Here is a 23,604-nt window from a genome sequence, read left to right as displayed (position 1 = left end):
GCATTTTCATTACCCACACAAAACCACCCCCAGTCGGAGTCTCCGCCCTCGGAGGCGGCTATGCCGACTCGGCTCGACCCGCTTCCCCAGCAAACTAGCTTTAAGCAGGCGATTGACTTTGACAGCTCGTCATGCATTCGAACCCCCTCGACAAAGATGCTGGTCGATTTAGCTATATTCACACACATGGCTATTCTACATTTTGTGCTTTTGGATTGCTGTACTCCATCATCACCGCCTGGGCATGCGTTTGCTTATTCTCTCCGCATGAGAATGTAAGTGCAGGCCCGGGCACGCGCTGTGATATGGCGGTTGTGGTCATGTTTGGGTCGAAACATCGCGTCTCTTCGTGCACTTTAAGCATATGTGGGCGGGTTTGCTTGGGGTGGGATGCTCATGAGCGACGGTGCCTATTGTCTGCAGTCATTCGCAGCTCACTCCTTCTTTTCTTCCGCAGATGAGCTGCTACCCTTTTTGTACTTGGCCATCTTTTCGCCCAGATACCTCATGCTCCTGCTGACACCTGCTGTCAGGATGGCCTTGATCGACTGGCTGGTGCTCGGCCAACCAATAGTCTTTTTGATGACCCCCCTAATGGTGTTTCGCAACTCTTCGGGGGAATCTTGGGCAATGCGCTGTTCAAAACCGCCGCCCTGCTGTTTTTTGAATGAGCCAATGTCGTCGTCGTTGCTCTCCTCCATCATCTTGTTGAACTCGAGCTGAGGTATCTGGAATTTCTTCTGGTACTCGAAATACAACTTTGAGCGGAACGATTTCGGAAGGCGGCGAACCATGTTGCCTCGCCTGAACGGATCCATATCTTGCTGCAGACTGACCGTCGCATCGCCATCGAAAATCCAGTCCGGGTTGCTGCACCTCGGGTCCATGAACCTCGCATTCGGCAGGGACTCGATCAGTGGCACGTATAGACGGCGGAAGTTGACCATATTGTTGTTGACAATATTGGCGACTTTTCTGGGGTCCTCGGTGGGGAACGCCATGCGCACATCGCCCAAGTAACTGATACTGGCGATAGTGGCGTATAGCTGCTGCTCTGTGAACGACTCTGGCAACATCAACAGTGCTGTTCGCAGGGCAGAGATCAAGTTGACCTGATTAGCAAGCCGCACTCTCGGGTTGTCGCGCAGGATCTTGACAGGCTTGTGAAGGCGACCAGCAAGATACAGCGTGTCCCACTCGCTGAGGTCTCTGCACAGGGTGTCGATATTCACTACTCCATATTTGATCATGACTCCCTCGACCGTAATGTACGGATGGAAGTAGACGCCGGCACCCCACTTGTCCTGGACGTGCGAAACCGCTCCTGAGCCCAGTGAGCCAAGTGCCGAGTAGTGATCTGGATACTGTCTCATGTTCAGAGAGTGCCAGTGCTGTGTGTGGCCAACGCCAAAGATGAAGTCAATCATCTTGGGGCCGCCAGTCTGCGCCTTGACGACTGCCGCAGGAGCTTTCGGATGGATTGCCCGGATGTCGGCCTCGGTGGCGGTGTTGTTCTTGGACTGTGGGAAGACGCCTGAGCCATAGGCAAATGCGTAACGAATCGGTGCTCTGAATTTCCACAAGAGCTGGCGCATGACCTCCTTGAACTCTCTATCAATGATCATGTGCTGATTGACCCCAAAGTTCGTGTAGGGGAGCTCGGTAAACTTTTCTATGTCGTAGTTCGGCTCGTCCTCCCAGTATGTATCTGTTGATTCAGACGTTGTCGACGGGCTCGGGCCCCTGGCCGAACTGCCAGACGCAGCACTCGTCTTTTCATCGGATTTTTTGCTGGCAGTATTGCCCTTTGGAGCTGTCGAGTTTGGCTGGGAGCTCGTACTTGAAGAGTACAGGCGTATTGAAAGTAGGGAGGTCTCGGTCGAGGTGGGAGAGTTGAGTAAGATGTACGGGTGTCGCACAGCAGGAGAGAATCTGGTGGTCCGGATGCTCCGGCGGGCAACCCTCGCGGGTGTCGCCCATCGCGATGCCATTGTGAGTCAATTGATGTGGCTGGCCGAGCGGGTTCTGCTGTGTTTGCTTTCGCAAGCGTGGGTTCGTAAGCTGAATCGCTTGAGCTACGGGGGGTTTTCGATGGAGCTGCAGCAGGAAGCTGCCGGGCACAATGGCTACGAGAGATGCCGGTCCATGGGGATGCCGGTACTGCCCTGGGATAGAGCGAGGCTGGCGTGTTGTGGTGCAATGAGGGAAAAGGTGGGAAAGGCGTGGAGGCCGGCGGAGGAAAGGCTCAGGCCAGGATGACGAGATTGTGGATGTCGCAGCTTCCTGGGGCTGCGAAGTTTCCGGCAGAGGTGCATGTCGCTAGGCCACAACGGGAAGCCTGCCCGCCAGGAACCGGCAGCGGAATGTTAGAGAACAATGTACACCCACACCACTCGAGCACGCAAAGACACTTGTCAATCCATCCGGGCCATTCCCCACAGATCATCACAGTGGCATCCTTGGCACCGGCCTTAAGCTTCCACGCTGCCTGCCAGAACAACGACGTCAACGGCAGCCGTTGTTCAGGGTCCCCCCTGTCCCGTCCAATCATCCACATCCAGACAGCATCACTGCCATAGCTATCCGCCTCCTGCTGTGTCTGAAAGCTGGCAGATGCGGGCTCAAGTCGCTGACGCTCAAGATCGGTGAGAATGCTCAGGATGAGCAGAGGATGCAGGGCGTCTCTCCCCTCTTTGAGTCATCTGTTCAGTAGTGCTTGCCTCTGTGGACGCAAGGCATCCGAAGACGACGGCGGGAGCGACTTCGTTGTGGGCAAAGTGAGTGGCCGCCATGGTGAGGTCCAGCTTCCAGGGATGAAGGGGGCCTCTCATAATCTTTGCATACAGCGACGGGGTTCCCCCTTTCCGTCTTTGAGCTTGTACTTCTTCAACCATCCCCCTGAATTAACATTCTGAAGTCGTGATATTGTTTGCTTTTCAGCATGTTTCGGCAGCCTGCTTCGATTGTCAGCAAACACTGGTAGGTACCTAAGTAAACATCAGCGAGCTTGGTACTGGAGTATTCACAACTGCATGACGCCAGCATGCGGGGACTCCACGCCGGGGCGGTCCGTTGAATGCTTACACGTAACTTTTAATCCTACCAAGTCAATGCTAGAAGTGCGCACACGCATTTTCATGCCGGATTTGAACTCGTGGTAGTTGTCTCAAGACGCCATCATGGCCTTGTGGGTGGAGGCTAGCGAACATCATTGCAGGATGTAAGCGTCGTTCTCAGGTACTTGTCTTCTGATACTCCATGATATTAAGCACATTCGATCCACACCTGTACGCACTTTCTTGATTCTACCGCTTGCAACAATTCGGGAGGTTTCCAAGACTTCTATGCCTAGACCAGATCAGAGCGCAATCCGAGTACATTGCCCAAAATGCAGTTCGCAGTGTTTCTGGGGAAACAATCAAGCCAGGATAGAGCACTGGGGCATGGAAATCGTAACGTATCTACAAGACGATTTGGCGTCAGCCTTTACTCCTCTTTCTGGCCACAACCAGCGAAATGACGCCAGCAAAGGTACAAAGGCTCGGGCACTGATAAGATTTCAGTTTCGTACAGACAGGGCAACATGCAATACGTAGCAATCACAACACAGCAAGGATTCGCGAGACCGTAATGAGTACTGGCCATGAGCCGACTTTCATGCTGGACTAGCGAAAAGTATAAAGTTTCCTACTTCCGCAGGTTAAAAGAATCTTTACTCTCAGAAAGACACATCTCTTTATGAGTATTTAAGGCTTACCAGACGATTGAAAGGTATTGTCAAGCTCTCTAATGTCTTGTCTTCTCCGTCGTCCACTAACGAGTCCCGATTGAGGAACACTGACGAGCAAGATGGTGGGCGTTGCTTCCTCCATCCAGACTTTAAGTCTGTTTTGGGGCCTCTCGATGGCCGGCCCTGTTCCCGCTCCCGCTCCTGCTCCTGGACCAATTTTGTCAAACGTTACAGCGCACGACCTCGAGATACACAATGTCCAAAGGGACGACTACCCGCCAATCAAGCTTCAATATTACACCGACTACGCCTGCACCAAGTACAATGTCGACTTTACCATCCCCGCCAATACCGGCTGCTATAACTACAACTATGCCGGCACTCATTCGGTCAATGCAGTCTCGTGGCCCCGCAAGGACGAGGGGAAGGTGACGCTTGTCTGCAAATACTACGCCGTCAAGGACTGCCAAGGAGCAGGCCACGAGGTGGGAAACGACGAATGCGTCAGTGATCTCAAGCGGTTTGAGAGTCTTTACTGCATATTTTATCACTAGAAATCTTTGAAAAAACAGTCATATAGCACTCAGAGGCTCGCTCTTTTGAGCCATCCAAAGTAATCCGCATTCAGCCCCATGACATGACATCCGTGATGGAATGCACCATCAGTAAATGCAACAAGTGCCGTGCTTGAGACTTTGAGTGTTTGTGACATCCCTGTTGGAGCTCTAATTAGTGGCTCCACACATGGTCTTGGTAGGCCAGGGCCAGCCTTTGCAGGGTGCGCAAACAAAACAAAAACAACAGCAGCCAGGGGGAGCTATGGCTCGTCTCCACCTCCAAATAGCTTCACCCAGCATTCACCCATCCACAAAGCTCACAAACACACACCAGCACCGGACCTTTACTTACAGACTGCCATTGCGCCCACCGACGATCCAACCGCCGCGCGTCGCCGCCCGAATGTGCCATTGTCAACAGCAACGAGACCCATCATGAGCGGCCGTTTCCGCATCAGCGGGGGCAGCAGCGGCCTCCCGCGCCCCGGCTCCTCGATGCGCGAGTCTCGCGTGTCCAACTTCCGCGCCAGCGCCGCCGCCACCGCTCAGCACCAGCACCAGCAGCCCGCGTACGACTTCCTGACGGGCGCCGAACATGGCGGCCGGCCATCGTCGCGCCAGTCCTCCGTGCAGCGCCGCTCCTCGCTCGAGAGCTCCAAGGAGAACCTCGCGCCGCCCGACGCGGAGCAGTACGAGACCCAGCGCAAGCGCATAGAGGAGCTCAAGGCCGAGCTCGCGACGATGCGATACAAGATGGAGAACTACGAGCAGGAGAAGGAGATGGCGGCGCTGCAGCACGACAACGAGCTGCGCGACGCCCGGCGCAAGGCCGACGAGGACTTCAAGCGCAAGCAAGAGGCGGAGGGGGACAAGGGCCGCGCGCAGCGACAGTTTGAGAGCATGCAGAATGAGTTCCAGGAGCTCCGCGAGAACGCTGCCCAAGAGAAGCTCTCGCTCGAGAAGAAAGCCAGGGAGGCGGAAGACGAATCGCGCCTGCTGCGAGAGCAGATTGAAGACCTGTCCGCCGCGAAGGAAGAGAGCGAGCGTCTCGGCGAGAAGAAGATCAACGATCTCGAGGCGCTCATTGCGAACCTACGGCAAAACGTGCAAGAGCTGGAGCAGCACAGCCAGGCGGGGGAGATGCAGATGCAGCAACTGCAGGAACAGCTTGTTGAAAAGGACAGGGCCATGGGCGACCTCGAAGCCGACGTGCTGCGGCTGAAAGCACAGACTGGCGATGCGGAGACGATTGCGGTCATCAAACGCGAGCTGCAAGACCAGGTCCACCACATTCGGTCACTGGAAGCGAAGACGTCAAAACAACACGCCGAGCTGACCCACCTCCGGCAAATACACAAGGCGGTCGAGGTCGTCGAAGAAGAGAAGCGATCACTTCAGCGGCGTCTGGATGCTGCCCAAGCGCTAGAGGCGGAACTCTCCGAAGCACGCATGCAACGGCAGCGGCTCGAAGACGAGCGCCTGGCCTGGACCGCGTACCTGCAAAATGCAAGCACCAACGACGGGCTCATGGAGCTTGACACGCCCGAAGCCGTCGCCCGCGCGCTGGTCGAAGAGCGGTACAACTCAGCCTCGCTGGTGGAGAAGCTTGGCCAGATGCAGCCGCAGATTGCCGAGCGTGACGAGATGATCAAGTCGCTCGAGGCTGACAAGCAGAGTCTCGGCGAGCAGATCGAAAAGCTCAAAACAACCTCATCAGCGCCGTCATCCGTGAGCAGAGCGCTCGCGCGGGTGGAGCGCCAGAAGAACCTCGCCAACAAGGAGATTGAGTACCTGCGGGCGCAGATCAAATCCTTTGAGGACGAGGACATTACATTCAACGAGGGTGACGCGGAGAAGAAGCAGGACCAGCGCCTGGCCGACCTACAGGCGCTGGTGGAGCAGTACAAGCGCGAGGTCGAGACGATGCACAAGGACCTGTCACAGCTCGAAACAGCACCCCCGGCATCATCAGCTCCCAGCAACGGCCCATTATCTCTCGGCAGCAAGCGCCCGCACGACGACGGCGCAGAGAACAACAGTTCGCAACTCAGCGAACAGCTGGGCGAGCTGAACCGCAAGCGGCGCAAGCTCGCCGACGAGCTCGCCAAGCTGCAAAAGGAGCACCAGGTGCTCCTCAAGGAACACGAGGTGACCCGATCGCGCCTCAAGGCCGCCGAGTCGGCAAGCAAGACGCGCATCCTGTCGCTGCGGTCGAACCCGACGTCGGACTTCGAGGCGATCAAGATGTCCACCCTGGCGGCGCTCAAGCAGGAGAACAAGGATCTGCTCGCGCAGCTGTCGACCGTGTCCCGCCGCAGCCAGGCGTCTTCCTCATCATCCAACAACGTCGCCGTCATCCCCGCGAGCCAGCTGGCCGCCGCGCGGCGCGAGGTCGAGGAGGCCCAGCGCGAGACCGCGTCGGCCAAGAAGACCGCGCTCCGCCTCAAGGAGGTCTGGGGCAGCAAGTCCCAGGAGTTCAAGGAGGCCATCTTCTCGACCCTCGGCTGGACCGTGACGTTCATCCCCAACGGCAAGATGCGCGTCGAATCCCTGTTCTACCCGTCCACGAGCCCAGACGGGGAGCACGAGAACAGCATCGTGTTTGATGGCGAGCGCGGCACCATGAAGGTCTCCGGAGGCCCGCAGAGCCCCTTTGCCCGCAAGATTGCCGACCAGATCCAGTTCTGGGTCCGCGAGAAGGGCTGCATCCCCGGGTTCCTGGCGGCCCTGACGCTCGAGTTCTACGAGGAGCAGCAGCAGCAGCTCGCGCTTGAGGGTGGACAGCAGTGAGAGCGCACTGTATACGAGGGCAAGCAGCGAATAGTGTTTGTTTCAGGAGTTGACAACAACAATCGCCCGCAGACCGGTCCCCCGGTCCGCTCTCGCGCCGCGTGGCCTGTGATCTGTTTTGTTGCATGTGCATCTTTGTCGGAGTCCAGATCTTCCTTGCATGTCGGGCGCGCGCGCACAGCGCTTTACCTGATTTTCTTTTTGGTCAGCAGCAGCGATATGTTACATTACGGTGGTCATGGAAAAGAAGTCGGTCCAATAGAGAGAGGGGCGTCATGGAGTCAAGCTATTGTTTTGTAAATGGTGTAGATTACTTTTTTGTGGTTCTCGCATGAATCATATGCATACCATTCCTGCAAAGACAACGTTGTCAAAACACGGATTAGGCCACTTCGAATATTGATACCTTACCCACGTGATCGCCACCGCCATGTGAAACCAGGGCATAACCAGACAACAATTCCACGTCATCGACTTCGAGGTTTTTGCACAACTGATATAGCCTTGAATCATTATATATAGAGAGAGATATGTACGACAAGCCCGGGCCTGGCTAATGAAATCGGGGCCGTTCGGGCATATACACGGAGGACTCGAACACCCTCTAGATGCAATGGTACTGCTGGACAATATGAAAGGAAATGGAATCAAAGCGAATGGTTTTCCCCCGGATGGGGCAAATAGGGTGGGCTGCAGCGGCGCAAGCTGCTGTCGCGAATCGCCCATCGTGATATCTTTGTATGAGCTTTTGCTCCAGTACTAGGACGCAGTCTGCGTGCCCTCGTACTTGCCACTGACGACCTTGCGGGTTGCTGGGATGTCCAGCCATTTCCCTTCGGACTGGACGTCCGCAAAAGGGTCATCCTCGTCAATGACCTCTGCCTCCTTGCCCTTGCTCTCTTCGAGCCGCGAGACAGATATGATGCTCGGCTCGCCGCCACTGATCGTACCCGGACTGACCTCCCAGCGTGCCTCTACCGAGCCTGGCTTAGGTTCCTGGCCGGGTGCACCTATTATGCGGCACACAATCTTTTGCCATTCACCTCCTGCCGTGAGTGTAACATCCCCCAACCGCCAGTAGACGAGATGCTTGTCCTTCAGGTGCGTTCCAGGTGGCTTGGTCTGAGCACCAGTGGCTACACCTTCGTACGTGGTGAAGAAGACGAGGTTATGGATCAGCACTGACGAAGCGCCAATTGCAAATTTAAATGTCGGATTCAGCTTGTATTGCAACAACAAGCCTAGCTTGTCACCCTGAGGCTTCCAGACCGGGTTCAGTATTATCGGCACGTGTTCGGTAGCAGGCGTCTCCATGTCGACGTGGAGACGGTACGAGAAGCCAATCGAAGTCTTCTGCAGATGCGAAGGATCTAGGATGAAGCGTTCTGCCTGATCAGGAGTGTCGTTGGTGACGAAGATGCGGTTCGGCCCGATGACCTCGAGAGCAGAGAAGTTGTTGATGCGGATAGGGATTTGCACTATCAAAAATGCGTTAGCTTGGGAGACACATGGAGTCCAGCTGGGTGAGACCTACTCGGTACACTTGAGTCAGACGCGTTGTACGCAAAAGCGATCTCGCCATTTACTTTGACCGATTTTACTTGGCCATCTTCGAAGCTGGCGGATACTGTCTCGATTATGGACGAGTTCAGACCCGGCTCGTGCAGATCCGGATGCTTAGCGTGGATGATGCCGCCAAGTGAGGTGGCAGAACGGATAGACTGAGTGTCTGAGGTGCCGGCCACGGATGGTTCGGAGGTCAGCGCAGTAAGACCGGTTGATCGTGAGTTCTGAGTTGTGAAGTTAGGCGAAGGCGGGAACGGGACTGATGTCGAGGATCCTTGCGAAATCGGGGCAGGCACGTAAATGGTGTTGCGCACGTCACGGCGACCACGGATAGTGCCTGTTTTCCGGGTCGGCATACCCATAGCCAGGCTGTTGGCGACGTTGGACAGTGCAGCTTTCTTGGCCTCTGGATCTTCGTCGGCGACTGGCTCATTCTGGATGTTAAGCTTGAAAAGCTGGTCCGCTTCCTCCCCAGCAGCTTCCTTCTCAGCTGCAGAAATAGGATCATTGGCGGCAGCCGGCACGGTGAAACCTTCAGCGTCCTTCTCTGGCTGCCTCTGCGATGGAGGGGGACCCGCTGGAGGCGGCACATCGAGCAGATCTGCGGGCGCCGGCTTGCCATTTGTCTGTGGGCCAGGACCAGTCTCTCCAGCTCCTGTGCCGTTCGTCGTAGGTCGTGATGACTTGTCCCTGGCTTCCGATTGCCGCAGCTCATCTTGGTCTTCAGACTCTGCTAATGATCCAAGCCGATCTGACCCACCAAGGTTGTTCGAAGAGGTTCTCGGGGACACACTCGGCCCATGACTGCTCTTCGAAGCTCTGCCAAATGGGCCTTTGGATGGGGACAATTGCCCAAAGCCGCCGTGGATACTCTGCCGTCGACGGCCCAACATAGTGCCGATGCGACTGCGGAGCTTGTTCTCTGGAGGCGCCTCACGAGGGATCGAGTGTTCGCTACGATCGTCCTCCATAGAAGCGGCAGGCGGCGTAGGGGCGGGGGGAGCAATACTGGGAGTCGTCGTGGACGGTGCGAGTGAGTTGTTGGGAGCAGTCGTGGACGGCGCAGTGGTCGATGTGGTCGTTCCTGCAGTCGAGTTTTGACGGAGCGACGTGGCGCGCTTCTCCAGCTTGGGTTTCCCGGCCGTTGTCCTTGATGCAAAGTGAGAGATCTCTGTAGCAGTGCTGTAGTCGAGGAGGCTGTTGAGAATGAGCTCGGCATCGGCTTGGTGGCGCTGTGCGCGCTCGCCCTCGAAAGTGCCGTATTGCGTGAGAGCATCCCGAAGGTGGTTCATGCGCGACTCGTCGAGAGCCTGCAGTGTTTCAAAGATGAACGGGGCTTGGGATTCCCATTGACCGGTGGCGGACTCGAGCTTTGCCGCCGCCATGTCCATCTTGGCCGCGCTGGCCTTCCCGCCCTTCTTGGAGAGTTTGTCCGAGGCATGCTGCGCGTCTTCGAGCTCCTTGGCCATGTTTGTCAGGTTTCCCTGGATTGTCTGCATGCTCGCCATCTCCTTCTTCTGCTGGAAATTCCGGAGGGGAGTCTCGACGTCCTTGTCGATCTTGGCGGCAAAGGCGGAGTGAGAGCTGGCGAGAGAGTCTGTGGCGGCGAGGATCTTGTCCCATTGCGGCTGAAAGGTGCTACGGAGGTGATTGGGGTCAGTCGCGACGGTACTCAAAGACTCGGTATCGGGGTCGGAGCAACACTTACCCAAGCTCGGATTGGGCATTGGGGACACGGAACTGAGTGAGCTTGCGCAGGCTTTGCGCATACTGCTCATCGACCTTGCGACGTTCCTAGACGGGGGAGAAAGCATTGTCAGCCATGGCCGAGGATGACTCGTGGCGATTGAGTTGATTGGGGGCTTTGCGCAGTACCTGTAGCCAGTCGGCGATCTCGGTGTTGACCTTTGCGATGCGCTTGACACGGTCGTTGAGGGCGTTGACAGCTTGGCCGGGCTGGAGGTTGGCCTGTTTGAGGAGGCATGTTTGGTCAGCGATCCACAGGACGACGAGAATTGAGTGAGCAGTGTGAGTATGAGACGCACCAGCATGGCCGGGTATTCAGTCCGCGAGAGGTCGTCCATGGCGAGCGAGGCGGGAGAAGCTGGTGCGAGGGCCGGAAGAGAGCAAGCAGGTGGCAGAGGGAGAGGCGAGGAGGACGGGGCGAAGCTACGACATGAACGCGGGTCGCAGAGGCAGGGCTCAAGGGGAGGAGAGCGAGGTTGCAGGCGTGGGCGTGGGCACCGAGGCGATTGTGAGTTGGAGGAGGTTGATCCGGGAGGAAATCGAGGATTGGCGTGGTCGCGAGTCGATCGAGGCGGCTGGGCTGGGAGGCACAGGAAGGGCGGCGCTGGAGCTGTGCGGGCGAGGCGGGTGCCGAGTGACGCACGCTGGGGCGGCCGAGCTGTGGGAGCTTCGAATGGCCGCAACGGGCACGCACCAAATCAGCCCAGTGTCTCCACCGCGCATGGAACATTCTCCAGCCTCGTTCCTGGACCGTCCGTATCCAGCGTCAGCCATGTCTGATTATGGTATTTTGTGCCGCATTGCACACCAGCTGTGCCGCTGCCATTGTGATGCCCCATCCACGAGCCATTACATACCGCCTCCTTACCCGAGGCAGCAACGTCATGCTGCCGTTGACTGTTGTGGTCCGTCCCCCAGCGGGCCTCGTGCACCACCACAATTAGACTATGCCACTACTACTGTGCTGTACTCGCTGGCGGCTCCATCTACCAGGGCTCCACCTCGCCAAGTGCATAAACATAAGCTTCGGCCGCCTATGCCCAGATCGACATTCCATATTGATTGATCGCCTTGTCCACCGGTTCTCCCATTAACCAGGGACCCGTGACTTCCTGCCCTGCTACCGGGTCTGTGCCCGTGTCTGAGCCGGCACCATGGCTGACCAAGTGGCGCAACAATGGCGCCAGGGCCTGTCCGCAATGGAGCGGTACGACAACATCCAGAACATGTGCGTCCTCTCCATGTAGGCACACCCATCATGGCATCCAGGCGGTGACTCAAACCGCTTCACAGCAAGGCCATCCTCGAGGCAACAAGCCCCACAGACGAGGCCACTACTCCTACTCACCAGAGGGCCTTTGCCATCGAGACTGAGGCATACAGCAACGCCACCACCAGAGTGTGTCTGCCCGTGGCAGCCAGCCAGGTCTTCTCTGCAGCCGGACTAACCCCATGATTTGTGGCAGGAGCAATACAACTCAGCATGTCTATTGAAATCACCACCAGGGGACTCGGCCGTTGGCCATCGATCCCATGCACAAGGCGACCATGCAGAGGTCAGACCAGAGTCTCCAGGCATCACGATTGGAAACTACCATGAGTGCCACTATATCTCTGGCGGCGTCACATCACAAGTCTACAGGTGCAAAGCGGTCGCCCTCAAAGTCATTGTCGAGACTCACAACATCGAGCCGCACAACCCCCTCCGCGAAGCAAAGATCCTGGAGCTGCTCGAGGAGCCATGCATCATCCGCCTTCTCGAGACGTTCCGTGACCAGGAACAGCGCCTCGTGCTCGCCATGCCTTATATGCCTCTGACCCTGCAGCATCTCATCGACAGAGGGCCCCCGCTCGAGCGAGGGCAAGTCACGGCACACTTCGGCGCGCTGTTCAGGGCTCTAGCGCACATCCACGCGCAGGGGATCATCCATCGCGACATCAAGCCCTCGGCCGTCTTGCTCGCCTCGCCCCACCAAGGGCCAGCATACCTGTCCGACTTTGGCACCGCGTGGCACCCAGGGCTCTCCAGCACCTCCGAGCCCGCGGACAACAAGATCCTCGACATCGGCACCGGCCCGTACCGCGCGCCCGAGGTCCTCTTCGGGGACAAGTCGTACACCACGGCCGTCGACATCTGGGCCGCGGGCGTCATGCTGACAGAGTGCTGCCGCCGCCGCCCTCGCGGCGGCGACCCGGCGGCGGCACCGCTCGGGCCAATCTTCGAGTCCCGCGCGGTGCACGAGGACGGGAACCAGCTCAGCCTGATCCTCAGCATCTTCAAGACGATCGGCAGCCCCACGCCCGAGACCTGGCCGGCAGCCAAGAACTTCAGGACCCCGCCGTTCGAGATGTATCAGTCCTTTGCCGGCAGGCCCTGGGCAGACCTGCTCGTCGGTGTCGATGAGGATGTCGCCGGTCTGATCCAGTCCATGTTGCGGTATGAGAGCAGCACGAGGCCGTCCGCGGAGGAGGTGAGTTTCGGCGGCTGGATCTAAAATACCTGTTGCACACAATTTTTCCCACTGACCGCGCTTCCACAATGGCACAGATACTTGCGTCCAAACTTTTTGACGTACAGAGCGCCCCGCCGTGAGCGATGAATAGTTGCTTGATGGGGAGGCCGCAGCTTAAGTCAAGAGCATGCTGTTTTGTTGCAGCACAGGCTCAACCGTTCGGCGGGCAATTCATACAAACTCGCTCTCCTTCGTAAATATACTTGGCACCGTATTTGAACGATCACAGCAGACTTCTGACCATGTCCTCGCGCTTCATATGTTTGATGTATGAATACCATTTATCCCATTTATGAACATGATCCATTGTACCGTTTTCCCCTGCATCCGTCCAGCCGTACATGCCACCCACCAAGGTATACAAAGTTATATACGTGTATGAGAAATGAGAACCAGCAGAGAAGGGGCCGCGGCCAAGTCAAGCAGCGAGCCCGGTGATGAAAAAAGACACGACCACGCACAACGATAACAAAAGAAAGACCAACGAGCCCGTGACGAGCTCCTCAGTGGATGAGATCCTCTTAGGCATCAAGCCTGATCTCCAAAACGCCTTCCTCGCCCCTGGGCTTCCTCGCGAAGCCGTTCAGCACCCTCCACCCGGCACCACATCGGCGCCCTTCTTCCACGATGCCGTGCACGCCCTGCAATGCTGCAGCGCCTGCCTCGCGGATCTCCTGCTCCGGGACGATGGCGGCATTGAGTCGTCCCTCGCACACAACCTTTTCCATCTCGCAGCGCAGCAGCCAGCGCTCCCAGACGAGGCTGCCCGCGAGCCCGCTCACACCCGCAGCGGCCTCAGTGCTGCCCTGCACGAGCGCCTCGAGCTCCAGACTGAGCTCGACGCCCGTGGTCGAGTCGCGTACAATGAGCTCCCTTTGGGCTGCGGACTTGGGCGCCGCACCCATGGGCAGACAAACCCACGCACGCTTGGTGTCCGCGAATCCGGCTCCCGCGACCTTGCTGAGGAATGTCTTGGTCGGGTTGGGCTCGTAGCCCATTGTGCGCAGGGCGAAGCCGAACTCGACGGACCGTGCGAGACCAAGCGGCCCAGCGTTGACAATGTCGGAGTCCATGACGCTGAAGTCGAGGTAACCTCCCGGCTTGAGTACGCGGTAGCACTCGGCCAGGCAGGCGTCCCACTCGTCCTGGCCGCCATTCTCGCCAACAGACTTGAGGACGGATTGGAGCTCGCGCGCGGAAACGAGGTCAAAGTGCGCGTCCGGGAAAGGCAGCTTCGTGAGGCGCTCGACGGCCACTTGGCGGTGGTTTGGCGGACCACGGATATTGCTATTGCTGACCTGCCTAATCTTCTTGGTCGTGACTGTGTACACCTTTGCGTTGGGGTAGGTAAAGGCGCAATGCCACGCCCAGTCGCAGGTGATCTGACCGCCGAGGTCGAGAATGCGGGCGCGCGTGGATGCCACGGATCCCATGCGCGAGAGCCGGGCGAGGCGTTTGGCGATGGGCGCGGAGAAAAGCTTGCCGCCGTTGAGCGCCTTGGTGGCAGCGACATGCCAAGTTGAGATCGCGGTCTGAGTCATGGCCTCGGCCTCCTTCTCGCGCTTGAGCTTCTCAAAGTCGTCGACGAGGACATCGTCTCCGCGGACGACGTTGGCGCTCATGCGCTTCTTGGCGGACTGTGGTACCACCGACAGCTGGAATTTGCCGAGCAGCTGGTTTCGATGTGCATCACGAAGGCTCACACGCTGTGCCTGCAAAGCCTCGAAGCGCGGCTGGCGGTGGACAAAAGCGTCCTGCCCGCGCGTGCGGATCAGGTAGTCCTGGAATGCACGATAGTAAGCGGACTCCTGACGGGAGAGGCGGCTTGGGAGGCTGCGTGGGAAGTTGCCTGGCTTGGGAACCTCGGAGAAGCGGACGGTCTTCTTCGCAGTAGTCTCGGCAAGTGCAAGGAACGGCTCGGGTTCGGGAGCCTCCTCGACCTTGGCGATGTCGGCATTCTTGCTACTGCTGCTCACAAGTTCCTCATCAGTCTCCTCGGAAGGCTGAACACCCTTGAGGTAAGACTTCTGTGCCATGAGCCACAGCTCGGTGCGGTCGAGGTTAGAGAGCGCCTCATCCTGCAGCTTCTTGGTGTACTGCGGATCGTATGTGGTAACGATCTCAGTGATGTCTTCAGACGCAGGCTCGACCAGGGTCTCGGACGAAACTGAGGCTTCAATCCACTCCGGGATACGGCGAGCGGTGATGGGTTCTTCGAGGTTCATGTCCCGAGCCTCGACAACCTGCTCCAGGATAACAGGTCTGCCAGTAGGCATCCCATCAGACATGGTCGATCTCGCCTCGACGAGCTGTTCCGTTGTCACTGGCAACGGTGGTGGCGGTGGCAGCGGAATAGTGATGTTCGCAGGCCGAGGAGGTGGCGGCGGGATCGCCATACGGACTTGCTGGACCGCAGGCACAGGCGGTGCAGGCTCCGCCCAAGGACATCGGTAGAATTGCTCCGCTGTGGTGGAAGTAGGCGGCGCGATATCGTCGTCATTGCCTGTGCTGCTTGTGTGCCATGTGGTACGCGAACGTGGTGATAGGTCAGAGAAGAATCCTCCCGGGGAGGGAATATCCAGAGCACTGAGTCCCGAGAAGCTGGGCTGAAGGCTCCGCTGCTGTTCTTCGCGAGAACCTGTCGAGAGTCGGAGCGCCGGTCTCAGGAGCGAAGTAATGGCTCGTGGGGTTTGCTGCGACATCTCGGGCATCCTCTCCTCGGGAACCTCAATGACCTGCTCAGGCTGGTATTCGATCTCGTCATCTCCAGCAGATAGGGCGTGGAGTGTCTCCAGAGCACCAGGCTGCAGGTGAACTCCAGACCAGTCTGCCGTGGGTGGATCGTCTTCAGCACCGATGACTGGTGTCGGAGGGGCGGACATGGTAGCCATCTGCTCAGAGCTCAGGCTGCCATCGAGCGACGGAGGCGCCGATATAGTCGGCACATCGTAGATCTGCTGGGCCTGCATGAAGGACTTGACCGCCGGAGACATCTCGACCTTGTTTGAGGGGGTGACGGGCACAGGGGATGTGAGCTTCTTGAAGTCATGCGCCTCAGCCCAGCCCTCGATGATGGCGCTCTCGCGCTCCTCTGGGATAGTGAGCGGAGTCAGGGTTCGCTTCACAGAACGGCTGCTGTTGAAGCGCTTGAGCGAGCCGCTCCTCCTCGATGATCTCCTCGCATCCTCGTCGTCCGACACGTCGTAGATGTCATCGAATTCAGTGACCACGGTGCTCGAGCTCATCCGGTTCCATGGGTTGGAGGAGAAGGAAACAGACGGAGAGTTGCTCTCCTCGTCTGCGGACGCAGTCGACGGTGACTCAGGCAGGATCGGAGCCGACATGAAGTGGAAGCCCCTGGGCGTAGGGAAGTGGTCGCTCTGCGGTGAGAGCCACTGGGCAATCTTTTCTTGCGAGGACTGGGTGGCGAAGCTGGGCCGAGCCGGCAGACTGGTCAGTTTTAAGCCGGCGTTGGGTCGCTGTGAGTCCTCTTCCATTATCGTATTAAGGGCCATCCCGTGCCTCCGAACCGGCGCAGACGCGGGAGGCTGGTATGTTGTCGCGGGGAGAAGAATGGTCTGGTCCGCCATTTTTGCGATGTGTGGATATTGCAAGCCGAGGGGCCTGGAAATAAGAGACGCCCGGCGTCGTTGTCGAAGATGGAGAAAGCGATAAACAAGGGGTATCAGCAAGGAGAAGGCCGGTAAAAGACTGGAATGCCTCGATCAACGAGAGCCAGGGAGTATATGGAATAGGGCAACCTCTAGGAGGGCTTGAGAGGGCGCAGAGGAGGCGAAAGAAAGGAATGCCGACATTGAGGACTCGCGGGAAAGCGCCGGCCAGGGCGAGATTTAATGAGCTGGGCATCTATGGACGCTGAGCGGCTACGCTGGTGACGGGCCTGAGATTGAGCGCTTGCAGGGTTGCGGTGCGTCTGCGGGCTGCCTGGGCGGCACGCCGGCTCCCGAGGTCACTGCAATGGTGCAGACAGGATGTCAAGAGTCATCCCAACCATGGATGCCACCACCGCCGCCTTGTCGCTGCGTTTGCGGGCAACGAACGGTGGAGGGCCGGTGGGCAGCCAATGGCAGGAGCGAGGCCGTGGTGTAATTATAGAAGCGCTGCAGGGCTGGCGAATCGCAGCGGCACCTAGTCCAGAAGGGGGGACGAGCAGTGCTCTGATTGGGTGGGCGTGCATGGTCCCCCAGCCAATGACTGCGCTTCTGCACGCCCGCCGCACGTCAGGCTCGAGGCTCTAAGCGCCGGGCCTGCACTGCAGATGAAGGAGAGCTGGGCATCAATACGGCGGTGGTCCTCGTCCGGCGCGAAACAGGAACCCTTTAGAGAAACATCTACACGTTCTAGACTTTGTCAGCAGGATGCACGCCGCGTGCTCGACGTCACAGTGGGCTTGCAGCTCAAGGTGTAACTGCACGTGCAGGCGCTTACACGTGATAAGCTGTGCACGTCGTTCAGCCACGAGCGCTTCCATGAGAAGAAACAATGAAGCTTACTCAATATCGCAACCTGGAGGATAAAACCAGACATGGCGTTCCGAACGCCATGGTATAAGGTGAATTTCGGACACAACAAGCATCACAATCCGGACACTATGGTTCTGCAGCCATGGCGGTAGCTCCCGCCGGGCAGCGGCACCCCGGCGGCGATTCTGCAGCGATAAGCTACCCCGCCACTCTTTATCGTGCCGGATAGTCGCGAAGAGCACTGCGCGCGCAGCAACACCACCCCACCACCATCGTTGCTGGAGCTCTGTTGGCAGCATTTATCGCGACGCGACAACTACTGCAGGCTTTGACCAGGGGACAAAGAATCTCTCCCACATTCCATTCACAACCTAGCCTTTACACGTCTGTTCGGAATGGCGGACGTTGAGCAACCGAGCGAGCCGCAAGGCCGCATCGTCACATACTGCGGAGGTAAAGCTTCCATTTGCACCTGCACTTCCACTTTCTTGGTTCTTAGATCATAACGGAAGATTATGATAGCTACACAGACATGGCGGTACTAACACTCTTCTTCTTTGATTTGATAGTTTGCACTCTGCCCCCAGAGGTACGTCAGACCGAGACACCCGCCGAGCTTGGCCTGTATGAATCACGCAACAACGATTCGAGATCTCCCTTTCATATCTGTCTTGCCCGCCAATCCTTGCCTCCAGCACGACCACTTCAACACCTCCGGAGGCTAACATGAGACTTTCGATCTACGAACAGTACTGCGAGTATGGCGGCACAGTTAGGAAGTGCCAGGAATGGTTGCAGACAACACACAGTGACCTCTACGCCCAAATATGGTCTGCCGGTACGATCCTCCTTCTCCCCAAGCCTGCCCGACGGTTCCCAACCTCCCTCCTTCCCAAATACAAGAGCTTCCGGCAATCTTGGACAGATAAAACGAACCACAGTCCCTCGGCTAACCCGGATCTTGCTTCTCTCTCCTTGCGACAAACAGAAGCATTAGAAGCAGCCACCGCCTCTCTCTCCGTCGAGGCGCAGAAGCGCGCCGCAAAGGACGCCCAGAAGAAGACGGCACAGGCGGAAAAGGCCGAGCAGAAGCACGCCGACAAGGTCGCCAACAGCGTCGTCACCATCAAGCGCATCGAGCGCAACAAGCGCAAGTACGTCACCGCCGTGTCCGGGCTCGAGGCGTTCAACCTCGACTTGAAAAAGGTGCGTAACACACTCGAGAGATGCAACGCTTGTCCCTTGCCCCTTTTGTGGTGGTCAGAAGGGGGGCTATGGCCAAGGTCTTTTTATTACCGCGGTGGGTTGATGCTGACCCGTCTCCCCGTTGCTTTGCGTTTTAGGTCGCAAAGGAGTTTGGCAAGAAGTTCGCGACCGGCTCGTCACTTACGAGAGCGCCTGGTGGCGGCGAGGAGATTGTGGTCCAGGGTGACGTGAGCCCCGAGATTGAGGAGTTCCTGCTCGAAAAGTACAAGGAGATACCCGAGGACAACATCGAGCTGGTCGACGACAAGAAGTTAAAGAAGAAGGCGGCGGCTGCGGCTGCCTCGGCGGGCACGAGTGCTTAGTGGTTCCAACATGTACAAACCCCCTTCATGACTGCGAATAATGAATCAGATGCATGGCGAAGAAAAGGCAAAAAAGGCAAAACGGAACTTGGGCATTTATTGCCTGTCCAAAAGTTTGATACGTATTTTCCTTACGCCAGCGTGATACCATAAAAGCAAGCCGGAACTCCATGAACCAATATTTCCCACGCTAAACTCCGTCATCATATTTGCCAATCGTCCAAGTTCCTGCCCCTCATCGATACGCCTGAAGGCTTTGACTCTCTACACAGCAGCCCGTTTCCTCAAAGTGCGCCCGGTGGCCGCTGGTGTAGTAGCCGTCTTGACAGGTGCTGCCTTTTTGGCTGCCGCCGACTTCGTTGTGCTCATCGCGGTCCCTGGTCGTTTGACAGCCGCAGCTGCCTTTGTCCCTGTCGCGCGGGATGCCGGCGTCTTCTTCACTACAGTCGCAGTGCTGCCTTCGCTGGACTCGCTCGCTGCGCTGATCTTCCGCCTGCCACGCGTCGTCGCGGGTGCCGCGGTCGTGCTGGGCGCAGCAGCCTTGCGGCCACGCGCCGTGGTTGCCGTGGTTGCAGCCGCTGTACTAGAACTCGAGCTTGCCGTCGAGGACGCAGTGGTTTTTCGGCTGCTGGTAGCTGCGCTGCGGATGCCCTTTGCTTTCTCAACCATGTTCGAGAGGAGGTTTGACGAAGACTTCGCGGCGAGCGACTTGACGGGCGAAACTGGCCGGCCAAGCATGGACTTGGTGGGAGACGCGGGCCGCTCGCGTGCAGGGATGATGCGCGCGTTCGAGGTTGTAGGCGACAGGATCTGGTGAGTCTGCATCGTCTTCGCGACGGCAGGAGCCGCGCGGACTCTCTTCTTAGGATTATCGACAGCGTCGTTCTGGTTCTCCTTGTTGCCATCAAAGTCCTCGCTGCAGTGTCGTTAGTGTGGCTTCTTGTAGTTTCAGCACGTCCAGATTTCTTGGAGGGCCTACCTCAGGCGCTTCAGTCCACGAGAAGCAGCATTCGTAGCCACAGTAGTCTTCGTGACAGGCTTCCGGGCTATTTGCATCGGCGAAGTGCCGTCCTTAGCAGGTACTGGCGGTGGCCGTGCTGTGAACGCTGGCCTCGTGGGCTTTGGCTTTGGTGGCTCAAGGGACTTGGCCAAGAGTTCGCCCATGGTTGTCTTGCGGAGGGCAGTCGGTATTCTGTTGATGCGCATTTCGACGCGTGAGCGCAAGTGTTGTGCCTGCACGTTGTACTGTGCTCGCAGTCTTCGGGCGCGTTCCGTGACTAGGCAATGGGTCAGCACGTGCAGCCAAGTGTTTGACGCGATCTTGTCACGTACGTTCTAGCTGGAGGTTGTCTATCAGAGCCTGTTTCTGGAGCGCGGAGAGCCCCATCTTGCGCTGTTTCTTGATCGGGCTGGCTGTTGTTGGCGACGACATGTCTGACTTGCGCTTGCGAGTTCGTGTGGGCGCCATATTGTCCAGTAGATTGTTGTGGGTTGCTTCTAGTAAGGAATGCTTTGTTCTGCGGTTGTGTGGGATTGCTGTCGTGCGCTTCGTGTGGTGGAATCTCAATATCGCGTGTTGTGGTGGCGTGTCGTGGGCGTGGATGATGAGACTGGCCAGGGCGTGTTGCAGGTGGTGCAGCAGGCAAGGTCTGGTTCAAAGTAAACAAAAAGCGCCAAGCCTGGAGCTCTGGCGCCAGGCCCGGACCGGAGAGCTGCCACCATGACATGGCTGCTTCAATGAGAGAGAGGCCCGAGCTCCGGGGTAGCGACTAGACAGCTGTTAGTGGTGCCCCACCAGGACCTCACGCCAAAGCCAGCTGATTGTGAGCATAGTGCAGGCCCTGACTTGGGCAGAGCCTTAACGCAGCACAAGTACCCGCCTTGGCCTGTAGGCTGCATCTCTCTTACGTCGAGCTGCGTGGGCTGTCCGTCCCTCTAGCCTCAACTACAGCCTTCGTCACACACACCCGCCGCCCATCCTTGACGTCTCTCCAGGGCACACATCATCGTCTCGACCTCAGCCCATATTTCAAGTCTTGGGCTGCGCACAAACACGCGGAAGCCTTCTCACCTGGTGCATCAAGCCAGCTCTCTGCCGACTCCCACCACCACCCAATAGCTCCGTCCACGGCCGTCGACCAGTCGACCACAACCGCCACGATGCCTCTCGAAGCGGTCATGATTGTTGTCGACAACAGCGAAAGTAGTCGCAACGGAGACTATGCGCCCAACCGGTTCGACGCCCAGGCCGACGCCATCAACATCATCTTCGACCACATCACAAACTCCAACCCGGAATCGTCCGTCGGCCTCATGAGCATGGGCGGCAAGGGTCCCGAGGTGCTATCCACACTTACCACAGAGAGAGGCAACCTGCTCGAAGGCATCCACCGGACAAGGAAGAAGATCTCTGGCTCGGCACACCTCGCCACGGGCATTCAGATTGCTAGTGTGAGTGATTGCGATCTGAAGACTGGTTGTCCAGAGACGTGAATTGTGGACACCCCTGTGCTAACGAATGGTCTTGTTCCCAGCTCGCTCTCAAGCATCGTCAGAACAAGTCACAACGCCAGCGCATCATTGTGTTTGTATGCTCGCCCATCCTCGACGACGAGAAGAAGCTTGTATCGCTAGCGAAGAAGATGAAGAAGGGCAATCTCGACATCGACTTTGTCCTGTTCGGCGAGATTGAGGACGACGTGCAGAAGAAGCTGGAGGCTTTCAACAACGCCGTCAAGGGCAACAATGACAGCTCACATCTTGTCGTTATCCCGCCGAGCGGACAGCTCCTAAGCGACCAGCTGATCTCGACAGAGATTGTCATGGGTGAGGCTGCTGCCGGCGGCTCTGGCGGCGGCGGAGATGCCGGTGGTGACTACGGTGGCTTCGACTTTGACCCCAGCGCCGACCCCGAGCTGGCTCTCGCCTTGCGCATGAGTATGGAGGAGGAGAACGCCAGACAGGCCAGGCAAGCCCAAACAGAGGCCAACGCGGCAGGCAAGACGGAGCTGGAAGGCATCGCTGAGGAGGACGGCGAGAGGCAGCCACTGCTGGACAACCAGGGCGAGCCCAGCGGCAGCAAGAAGGACAAGAAAGACGACAGCGATAAGATGGATACATCATAGTAGATGAAAATCCGCGATAGACGCATGCGATGCGCGATTCTCAACCACGACACTACTTGTAGAGTAAAGCAATAGACCCAAAAATCTGGGGTACCGCGACAAATGCAGAGCGCACGCTTGCTGCAGTAAACTATTTTTTTTTTGAAATGGATATCGTATTTGGTATCTTGTGACCCGATTGCAAGCTGGCTCCCGATGTAGACGGTCTCTGCGTTCTATCTACTGAGAACACCCGCCAGCACGATGCAGACGCCAGACCCTGTCAGAAGCCAAGACTGTACATCTGACCCATGCTCTCCTCTCCGAGGAAAACTGCCGCTACAGGCGTAATGCTCACAACACCAACCTCCCTACTCGCCACTCCCCTGTTTAGTCTACCGTGACGAGCTGTTGATCTCCCGGATGTACGAGTTGAGCCTCCTGTCAAACATCTCGCACCGGACGGGCATCTCGAGCTGGTAGAACGGGTTCTTCATGACATAGTCGGCGTAGTACTCGTAGATCCTGCGCATGGCGGCGTCGGCGCCCGCGGGCCCGCCGCTGGACTGGACCGAGTCGGTGAAGAGGAGGAACTTGAGGCCCGTCTGCGTCGCGAAGCACTGCAGCCGGAAGTTCTCCGTCTCCATGACCTCCAGGCCCGAGGGGGGTTCCGGACGCGTGAGCAGGTTCCCGTCTGCCAGCGCGCCGCCGCCGCTTGCTCCTCCGCCTGCTCCGGAGAGCGCTGCCGCTGCTGCTGGGTTGTTTGTTGATGTTGATGTTGTTGAGGATGGGTTAGTAGCGGCGTTGTGTGGGAGTGATGTGCCCCCTCCTCCTCCTGGAGGTGGTGCTATCCCTTGTGGTGGCGGGTTTGGTGTCCCCGTGCCGGAGGGGAACTGCTGTGATGTTGTTGAGCGGGTCTTGATGGGATTGAGGCGGGCTGTGATGGCGTGCACGCTGATTTCGATATTGTCAGCGTGTGGCCCATGTTCCGGTCATCGCACTGGAGGTGAACAACTGGGCAGAATAAAAAGGGCATGAAAGAAAGGCAGTCCTCACCCGTGGAACGTGCCGGCCAGCACGAGGTAGTCGTTTGTGCTTAGCTGGTTGAGGCCCTCGGCAAAGATCTTGTTGTATATCAGACCGCCGGCCTTGTTTATTATTATGAGCGCGAGGACGACCCTGCCGTAAGTATTAGTGAGACTGAGCAATGATTGGTGTGGATGTGTCTTGATCATGACGTACATTGTGAGATGTGCGCCAGGTGCGTGAACTGTGTGAGCGATGAGGTTGAAAGGAGGCAGAGGGTGTGCTGCCCCGCTCCAATGGGGCCAGTGGTGGGTGAGGCACTACGGATAGAGACGGGCCTGAACGGTCGACCGGTACAGCTGATACAGAAGCAGTTGTCAAGATCAGTAAGTACGTAAGTATTGTGATCAGGCAGCCTGGTTGCGCCTCTTGTTGATGTGCTGAAGTCAGAGGTCGAGATGCCAGTGAGTGGATGAGGTCGTTGTCTGATTGGCAAGCGGGCGGTCAGGTTCCTCGAGGT

The 23,604-nt window shown here is 57.7% G+C and overlaps 10 protein-coding genes across 10 annotated transcripts; 5 read left to right on the top strand and 5 right to left on the bottom strand.

Moving 5' to 3' along the window:
- Positions 1-61: 61 nt before the first annotated feature.
- Positions 62-2,225, bottom strand: B0I36DRAFT_324321 (mitochondrial matrix Mmp37-domain-containing protein). The gene has a single exon (XM_046154086.1). It carries the CDS (start codon positions 1,989-1,991, stop codon positions 435-437), a length of 1,557 nt encoding a protein of 518 aa, XP_046013300.1. The 5' UTR covers positions 1,992-2,225; the 3' UTR covers positions 62-434.
- A 1,624-nt stretch (positions 2,226-3,849) lies between these two features.
- Positions 3,850-4,284, top strand: B0I36DRAFT_431676 (uncharacterized protein; the record flags this gene model as incomplete). The annotated part of the gene is made up of 1 exon (XM_046162591.1): positions 3,850-4,284. The coding sequence occupies one exon, from the start codon at positions 3,850-3,852 to the stop codon at positions 4,282-4,284; it is 435 nt and encodes a 144-aa protein (XP_046013299.1).
- A 302-nt stretch (positions 4,285-4,586) lies between these two features.
- B0I36DRAFT_324319 (spindle assembly checkpoint component Mad1) lies at positions 4,587-7,474 on the top strand. Its single transcript, XM_046154085.1, has one exon. It carries the CDS (start codon positions 4,723-4,725, stop codon positions 7,075-7,077), a length of 2,355 nt encoding a protein of 784 aa, XP_046013298.1. The 5' UTR covers positions 4,587-4,722; the 3' UTR covers positions 7,078-7,474.
- A 24-nt stretch (positions 7,475-7,498) lies between these two features.
- Positions 7,499-10,951, bottom strand: B0I36DRAFT_268677 (Muniscin C-terminal mu homology domain-containing protein). The gene is made up of 5 exons (XM_046151249.1): positions 10,689-10,951; positions 10,519-10,611; positions 10,352-10,437; positions 8,612-10,281; positions 7,499-8,555 (listed from the first exon to the last, which is right to left on the bottom strand). Exons 1-5 carry the CDS (start codon positions 10,725-10,727, stop codon positions 7,837-7,839), a joined length of 2,607 nt encoding a protein of 868 aa, XP_046013297.1. The 5' UTR covers positions 10,728-10,951; the 3' UTR covers positions 7,499-7,836.
- Positions 10,952-11,543: 592 nt separating this feature from the next.
- B0I36DRAFT_363283 (kinase-like domain-containing protein) lies at positions 11,544-12,982 on the top strand (the record flags this gene model as incomplete). Its single annotated transcript, XM_046158783.1, has 4 exons — positions 11,544-11,617; positions 11,683-11,788; positions 11,856-12,860; positions 12,938-12,982. The coding sequence occupies 4 exons, from the start codon at positions 11,544-11,546 to the stop codon at positions 12,980-12,982; spliced, it is 1,230 nt and encodes a 409-aa protein (XP_046013296.1).
- A 168-nt stretch (positions 12,983-13,150) lies between these two features.
- Positions 13,151-16,882, bottom strand: B0I36DRAFT_324314 (uncharacterized protein). Its single transcript, XM_046154084.1, has one exon. The coding sequence runs from the start codon at positions 16,490-16,492 to the stop codon at positions 13,424-13,426; it is 3,069 nt and encodes a 1,022-aa protein (XP_046013295.1). The 5' UTR covers positions 16,493-16,882; the 3' UTR covers positions 13,151-13,423.
- A 750-nt stretch (positions 16,883-17,632) lies between these two features.
- On the top strand, positions 17,633-19,086 carry B0I36DRAFT_124942 (translation initiation factor SUI1). Its single transcript, XM_046148098.1, has 4 exons — positions 17,633-17,839; positions 17,956-17,975; positions 18,137-18,592; positions 18,730-19,086. Exons 1-4 carry the CDS (start codon positions 17,782-17,784, stop codon positions 18,952-18,954), a joined length of 759 nt encoding a protein of 252 aa, XP_046013294.1. The 5' UTR covers positions 17,633-17,781; the 3' UTR covers positions 18,955-19,086.
- Positions 19,021-20,578, bottom strand: B0I36DRAFT_124949 (Borealin N terminal-domain-containing protein). The gene is made up of 3 exons (XM_046148099.1): positions 20,287-20,578; positions 19,934-20,231; positions 19,021-19,870 (listed from the first exon to the last, which is right to left on the bottom strand). Exons 1-3 carry the CDS (start codon positions 20,420-20,422, stop codon positions 19,219-19,221), a joined length of 1,086 nt encoding a protein of 361 aa, XP_046013293.1. The 5' UTR covers positions 20,423-20,578; the 3' UTR covers positions 19,021-19,218.
- A 426-nt stretch (positions 20,579-21,004) lies between these two features.
- On the top strand, positions 21,005-22,219 carry B0I36DRAFT_124917 (uncharacterized protein). Its single transcript, XM_046148097.1, has 2 exons — positions 21,005-21,405; positions 21,489-22,219. The coding sequence occupies exons 1-2, from the start codon at positions 21,115-21,117 to the stop codon at positions 22,077-22,079; spliced, it is 882 nt and encodes a 293-aa protein (XP_046013292.1). The 5' UTR covers positions 21,005-21,114; the 3' UTR covers positions 22,080-22,219.
- B0I36DRAFT_324308 (Longin-like domain-containing protein) lies at positions 22,213-23,597 on the bottom strand. The gene is made up of 3 exons (XM_046154083.1): positions 23,301-23,597; positions 23,115-23,237; positions 22,213-23,012 (listed from the first exon to the last, which is right to left on the bottom strand). Coding segments are annotated over exons 1-3 (684 nt in total). The 5' UTR covers positions 23,303-23,597; the 3' UTR covers positions 22,213-22,453.
- Between the last annotated feature and the right edge of the window lie 7 nt (positions 23,598-23,604).

This window comes from Microdochium trichocladiopsis, assembly GCF_020744255.1.
Source record: "Microdochium trichocladiopsis strain MPI-CAGE-CH-0230 chromosome Unknown B0I36scaffold_5, whole genome shotgun sequence".
Lineage (NCBI taxonomy): Eukaryota > Fungi > Ascomycota > Sordariomycetes > Xylariales > Microdochiaceae > Microdochium > Microdochium trichocladiopsis.
This window is presented reverse-complemented; position numbering and strand designations above follow the sequence as displayed.

Excerpts from the sequence above, each read along its gene's own strand:
- B0I36DRAFT_268677 (XM_046151249.1), bottom strand. The coding sequence starts at position 10,727 with ATGGACGACCTCTCGCGGACTGAATACCCGGCCATGCTG. Across the intron at positions 10,438-10,518 it reads AGATCGCCGACTGGCTACAG|GAACGTCGCAAGGTCGATGA; the intron begins GTACTGCGCAAA and ends TCCCCCGTCTAG. Across the intron at positions 10,282-10,351 it reads AATGCCCAATCCGAGCTTGG|CACCTTTCAGCCGCAATGGG; the intron begins GTAAGTGTTGCT and ends TCACCTCCGTAG.
- B0I36DRAFT_124949 (XM_046148099.1), bottom strand. The coding sequence starts at position 20,422 with ATGGCGCCCACACGAACTCGCAAGCGCAAGTCAGACATGTCGTCGCCA. Across the intron at positions 20,232-20,286 it reads AGACAACCTCCAGCTAGAAC|TCACGGAACGCGCCCGAAGA; the intron begins GTACGTGACAAG and ends CCCATTGCCTAG. Across the intron at positions 19,871-19,933 it reads CGTGGACTGAAGCGCCTGAG|CGAGGACTTTGATGGCAACA; the intron begins GTAGGCCCTCCA and ends ACGACACTGCAG.
- B0I36DRAFT_124942 (XM_046148098.1), top strand. The coding sequence starts at position 17,782 with ATGGCGGACGTTGAGCAACCGAGCGAGCCGCAAGGCCGCATCGTCACA. Across the intron at positions 17,976-18,136 it reads TTTGCACTCTGCCCCCAGAG|TACTGCGAGTATGGCGGCAC; the intron begins GTACGTCAGACC and ends ATCTACGAACAG. Across the intron at positions 18,593-18,729 it reads TCAACCTCGACTTGAAAAAG|GTCGCAAAGGAGTTTGGCAA; the intron begins GTGCGTAACACA and ends TTTGCGTTTTAG.
- B0I36DRAFT_324321 (XM_046154086.1), bottom strand. The coding sequence starts at position 1,991 with ATGGCATCGCGATGGGCGACACCCGCGAGGGTTGCCCGCCGGAGCATC.
- B0I36DRAFT_324314 (XM_046154084.1), bottom strand. The coding sequence starts at position 16,492 with ATGGCGGACCAGACCATTCTTCTCCCCGCGACAACATACCAGCCTCCC.
- B0I36DRAFT_124917 (XM_046148097.1), top strand. The coding sequence starts at position 21,115 with ATGCCTCTCGAAGCGGTCATGATTGTTGTCGACAACAGCGAAAGTAGT. Across the intron at positions 21,406-21,488 it reads CGGGCATTCAGATTGCTAGT|CTCGCTCTCAAGCATCGTCA; the intron begins GTGAGTGATTGC and ends TCTTGTTCCCAG.
- B0I36DRAFT_324319 (XM_046154085.1), top strand. The coding sequence starts at position 4,723 with ATGAGCGGCCGTTTCCGCATCAGCGGGGGCAGCAGCGGCCTCCCGCGC.
- B0I36DRAFT_324308 (XM_046154083.1), bottom strand. Across the intron at positions 23,013-23,114 it reads CTGGCCGGCACGTTCCACGG|CGTGCACGCCATCACAGCCC; the intron begins GTGAGGACTGCC and ends TATCGAAATCAG.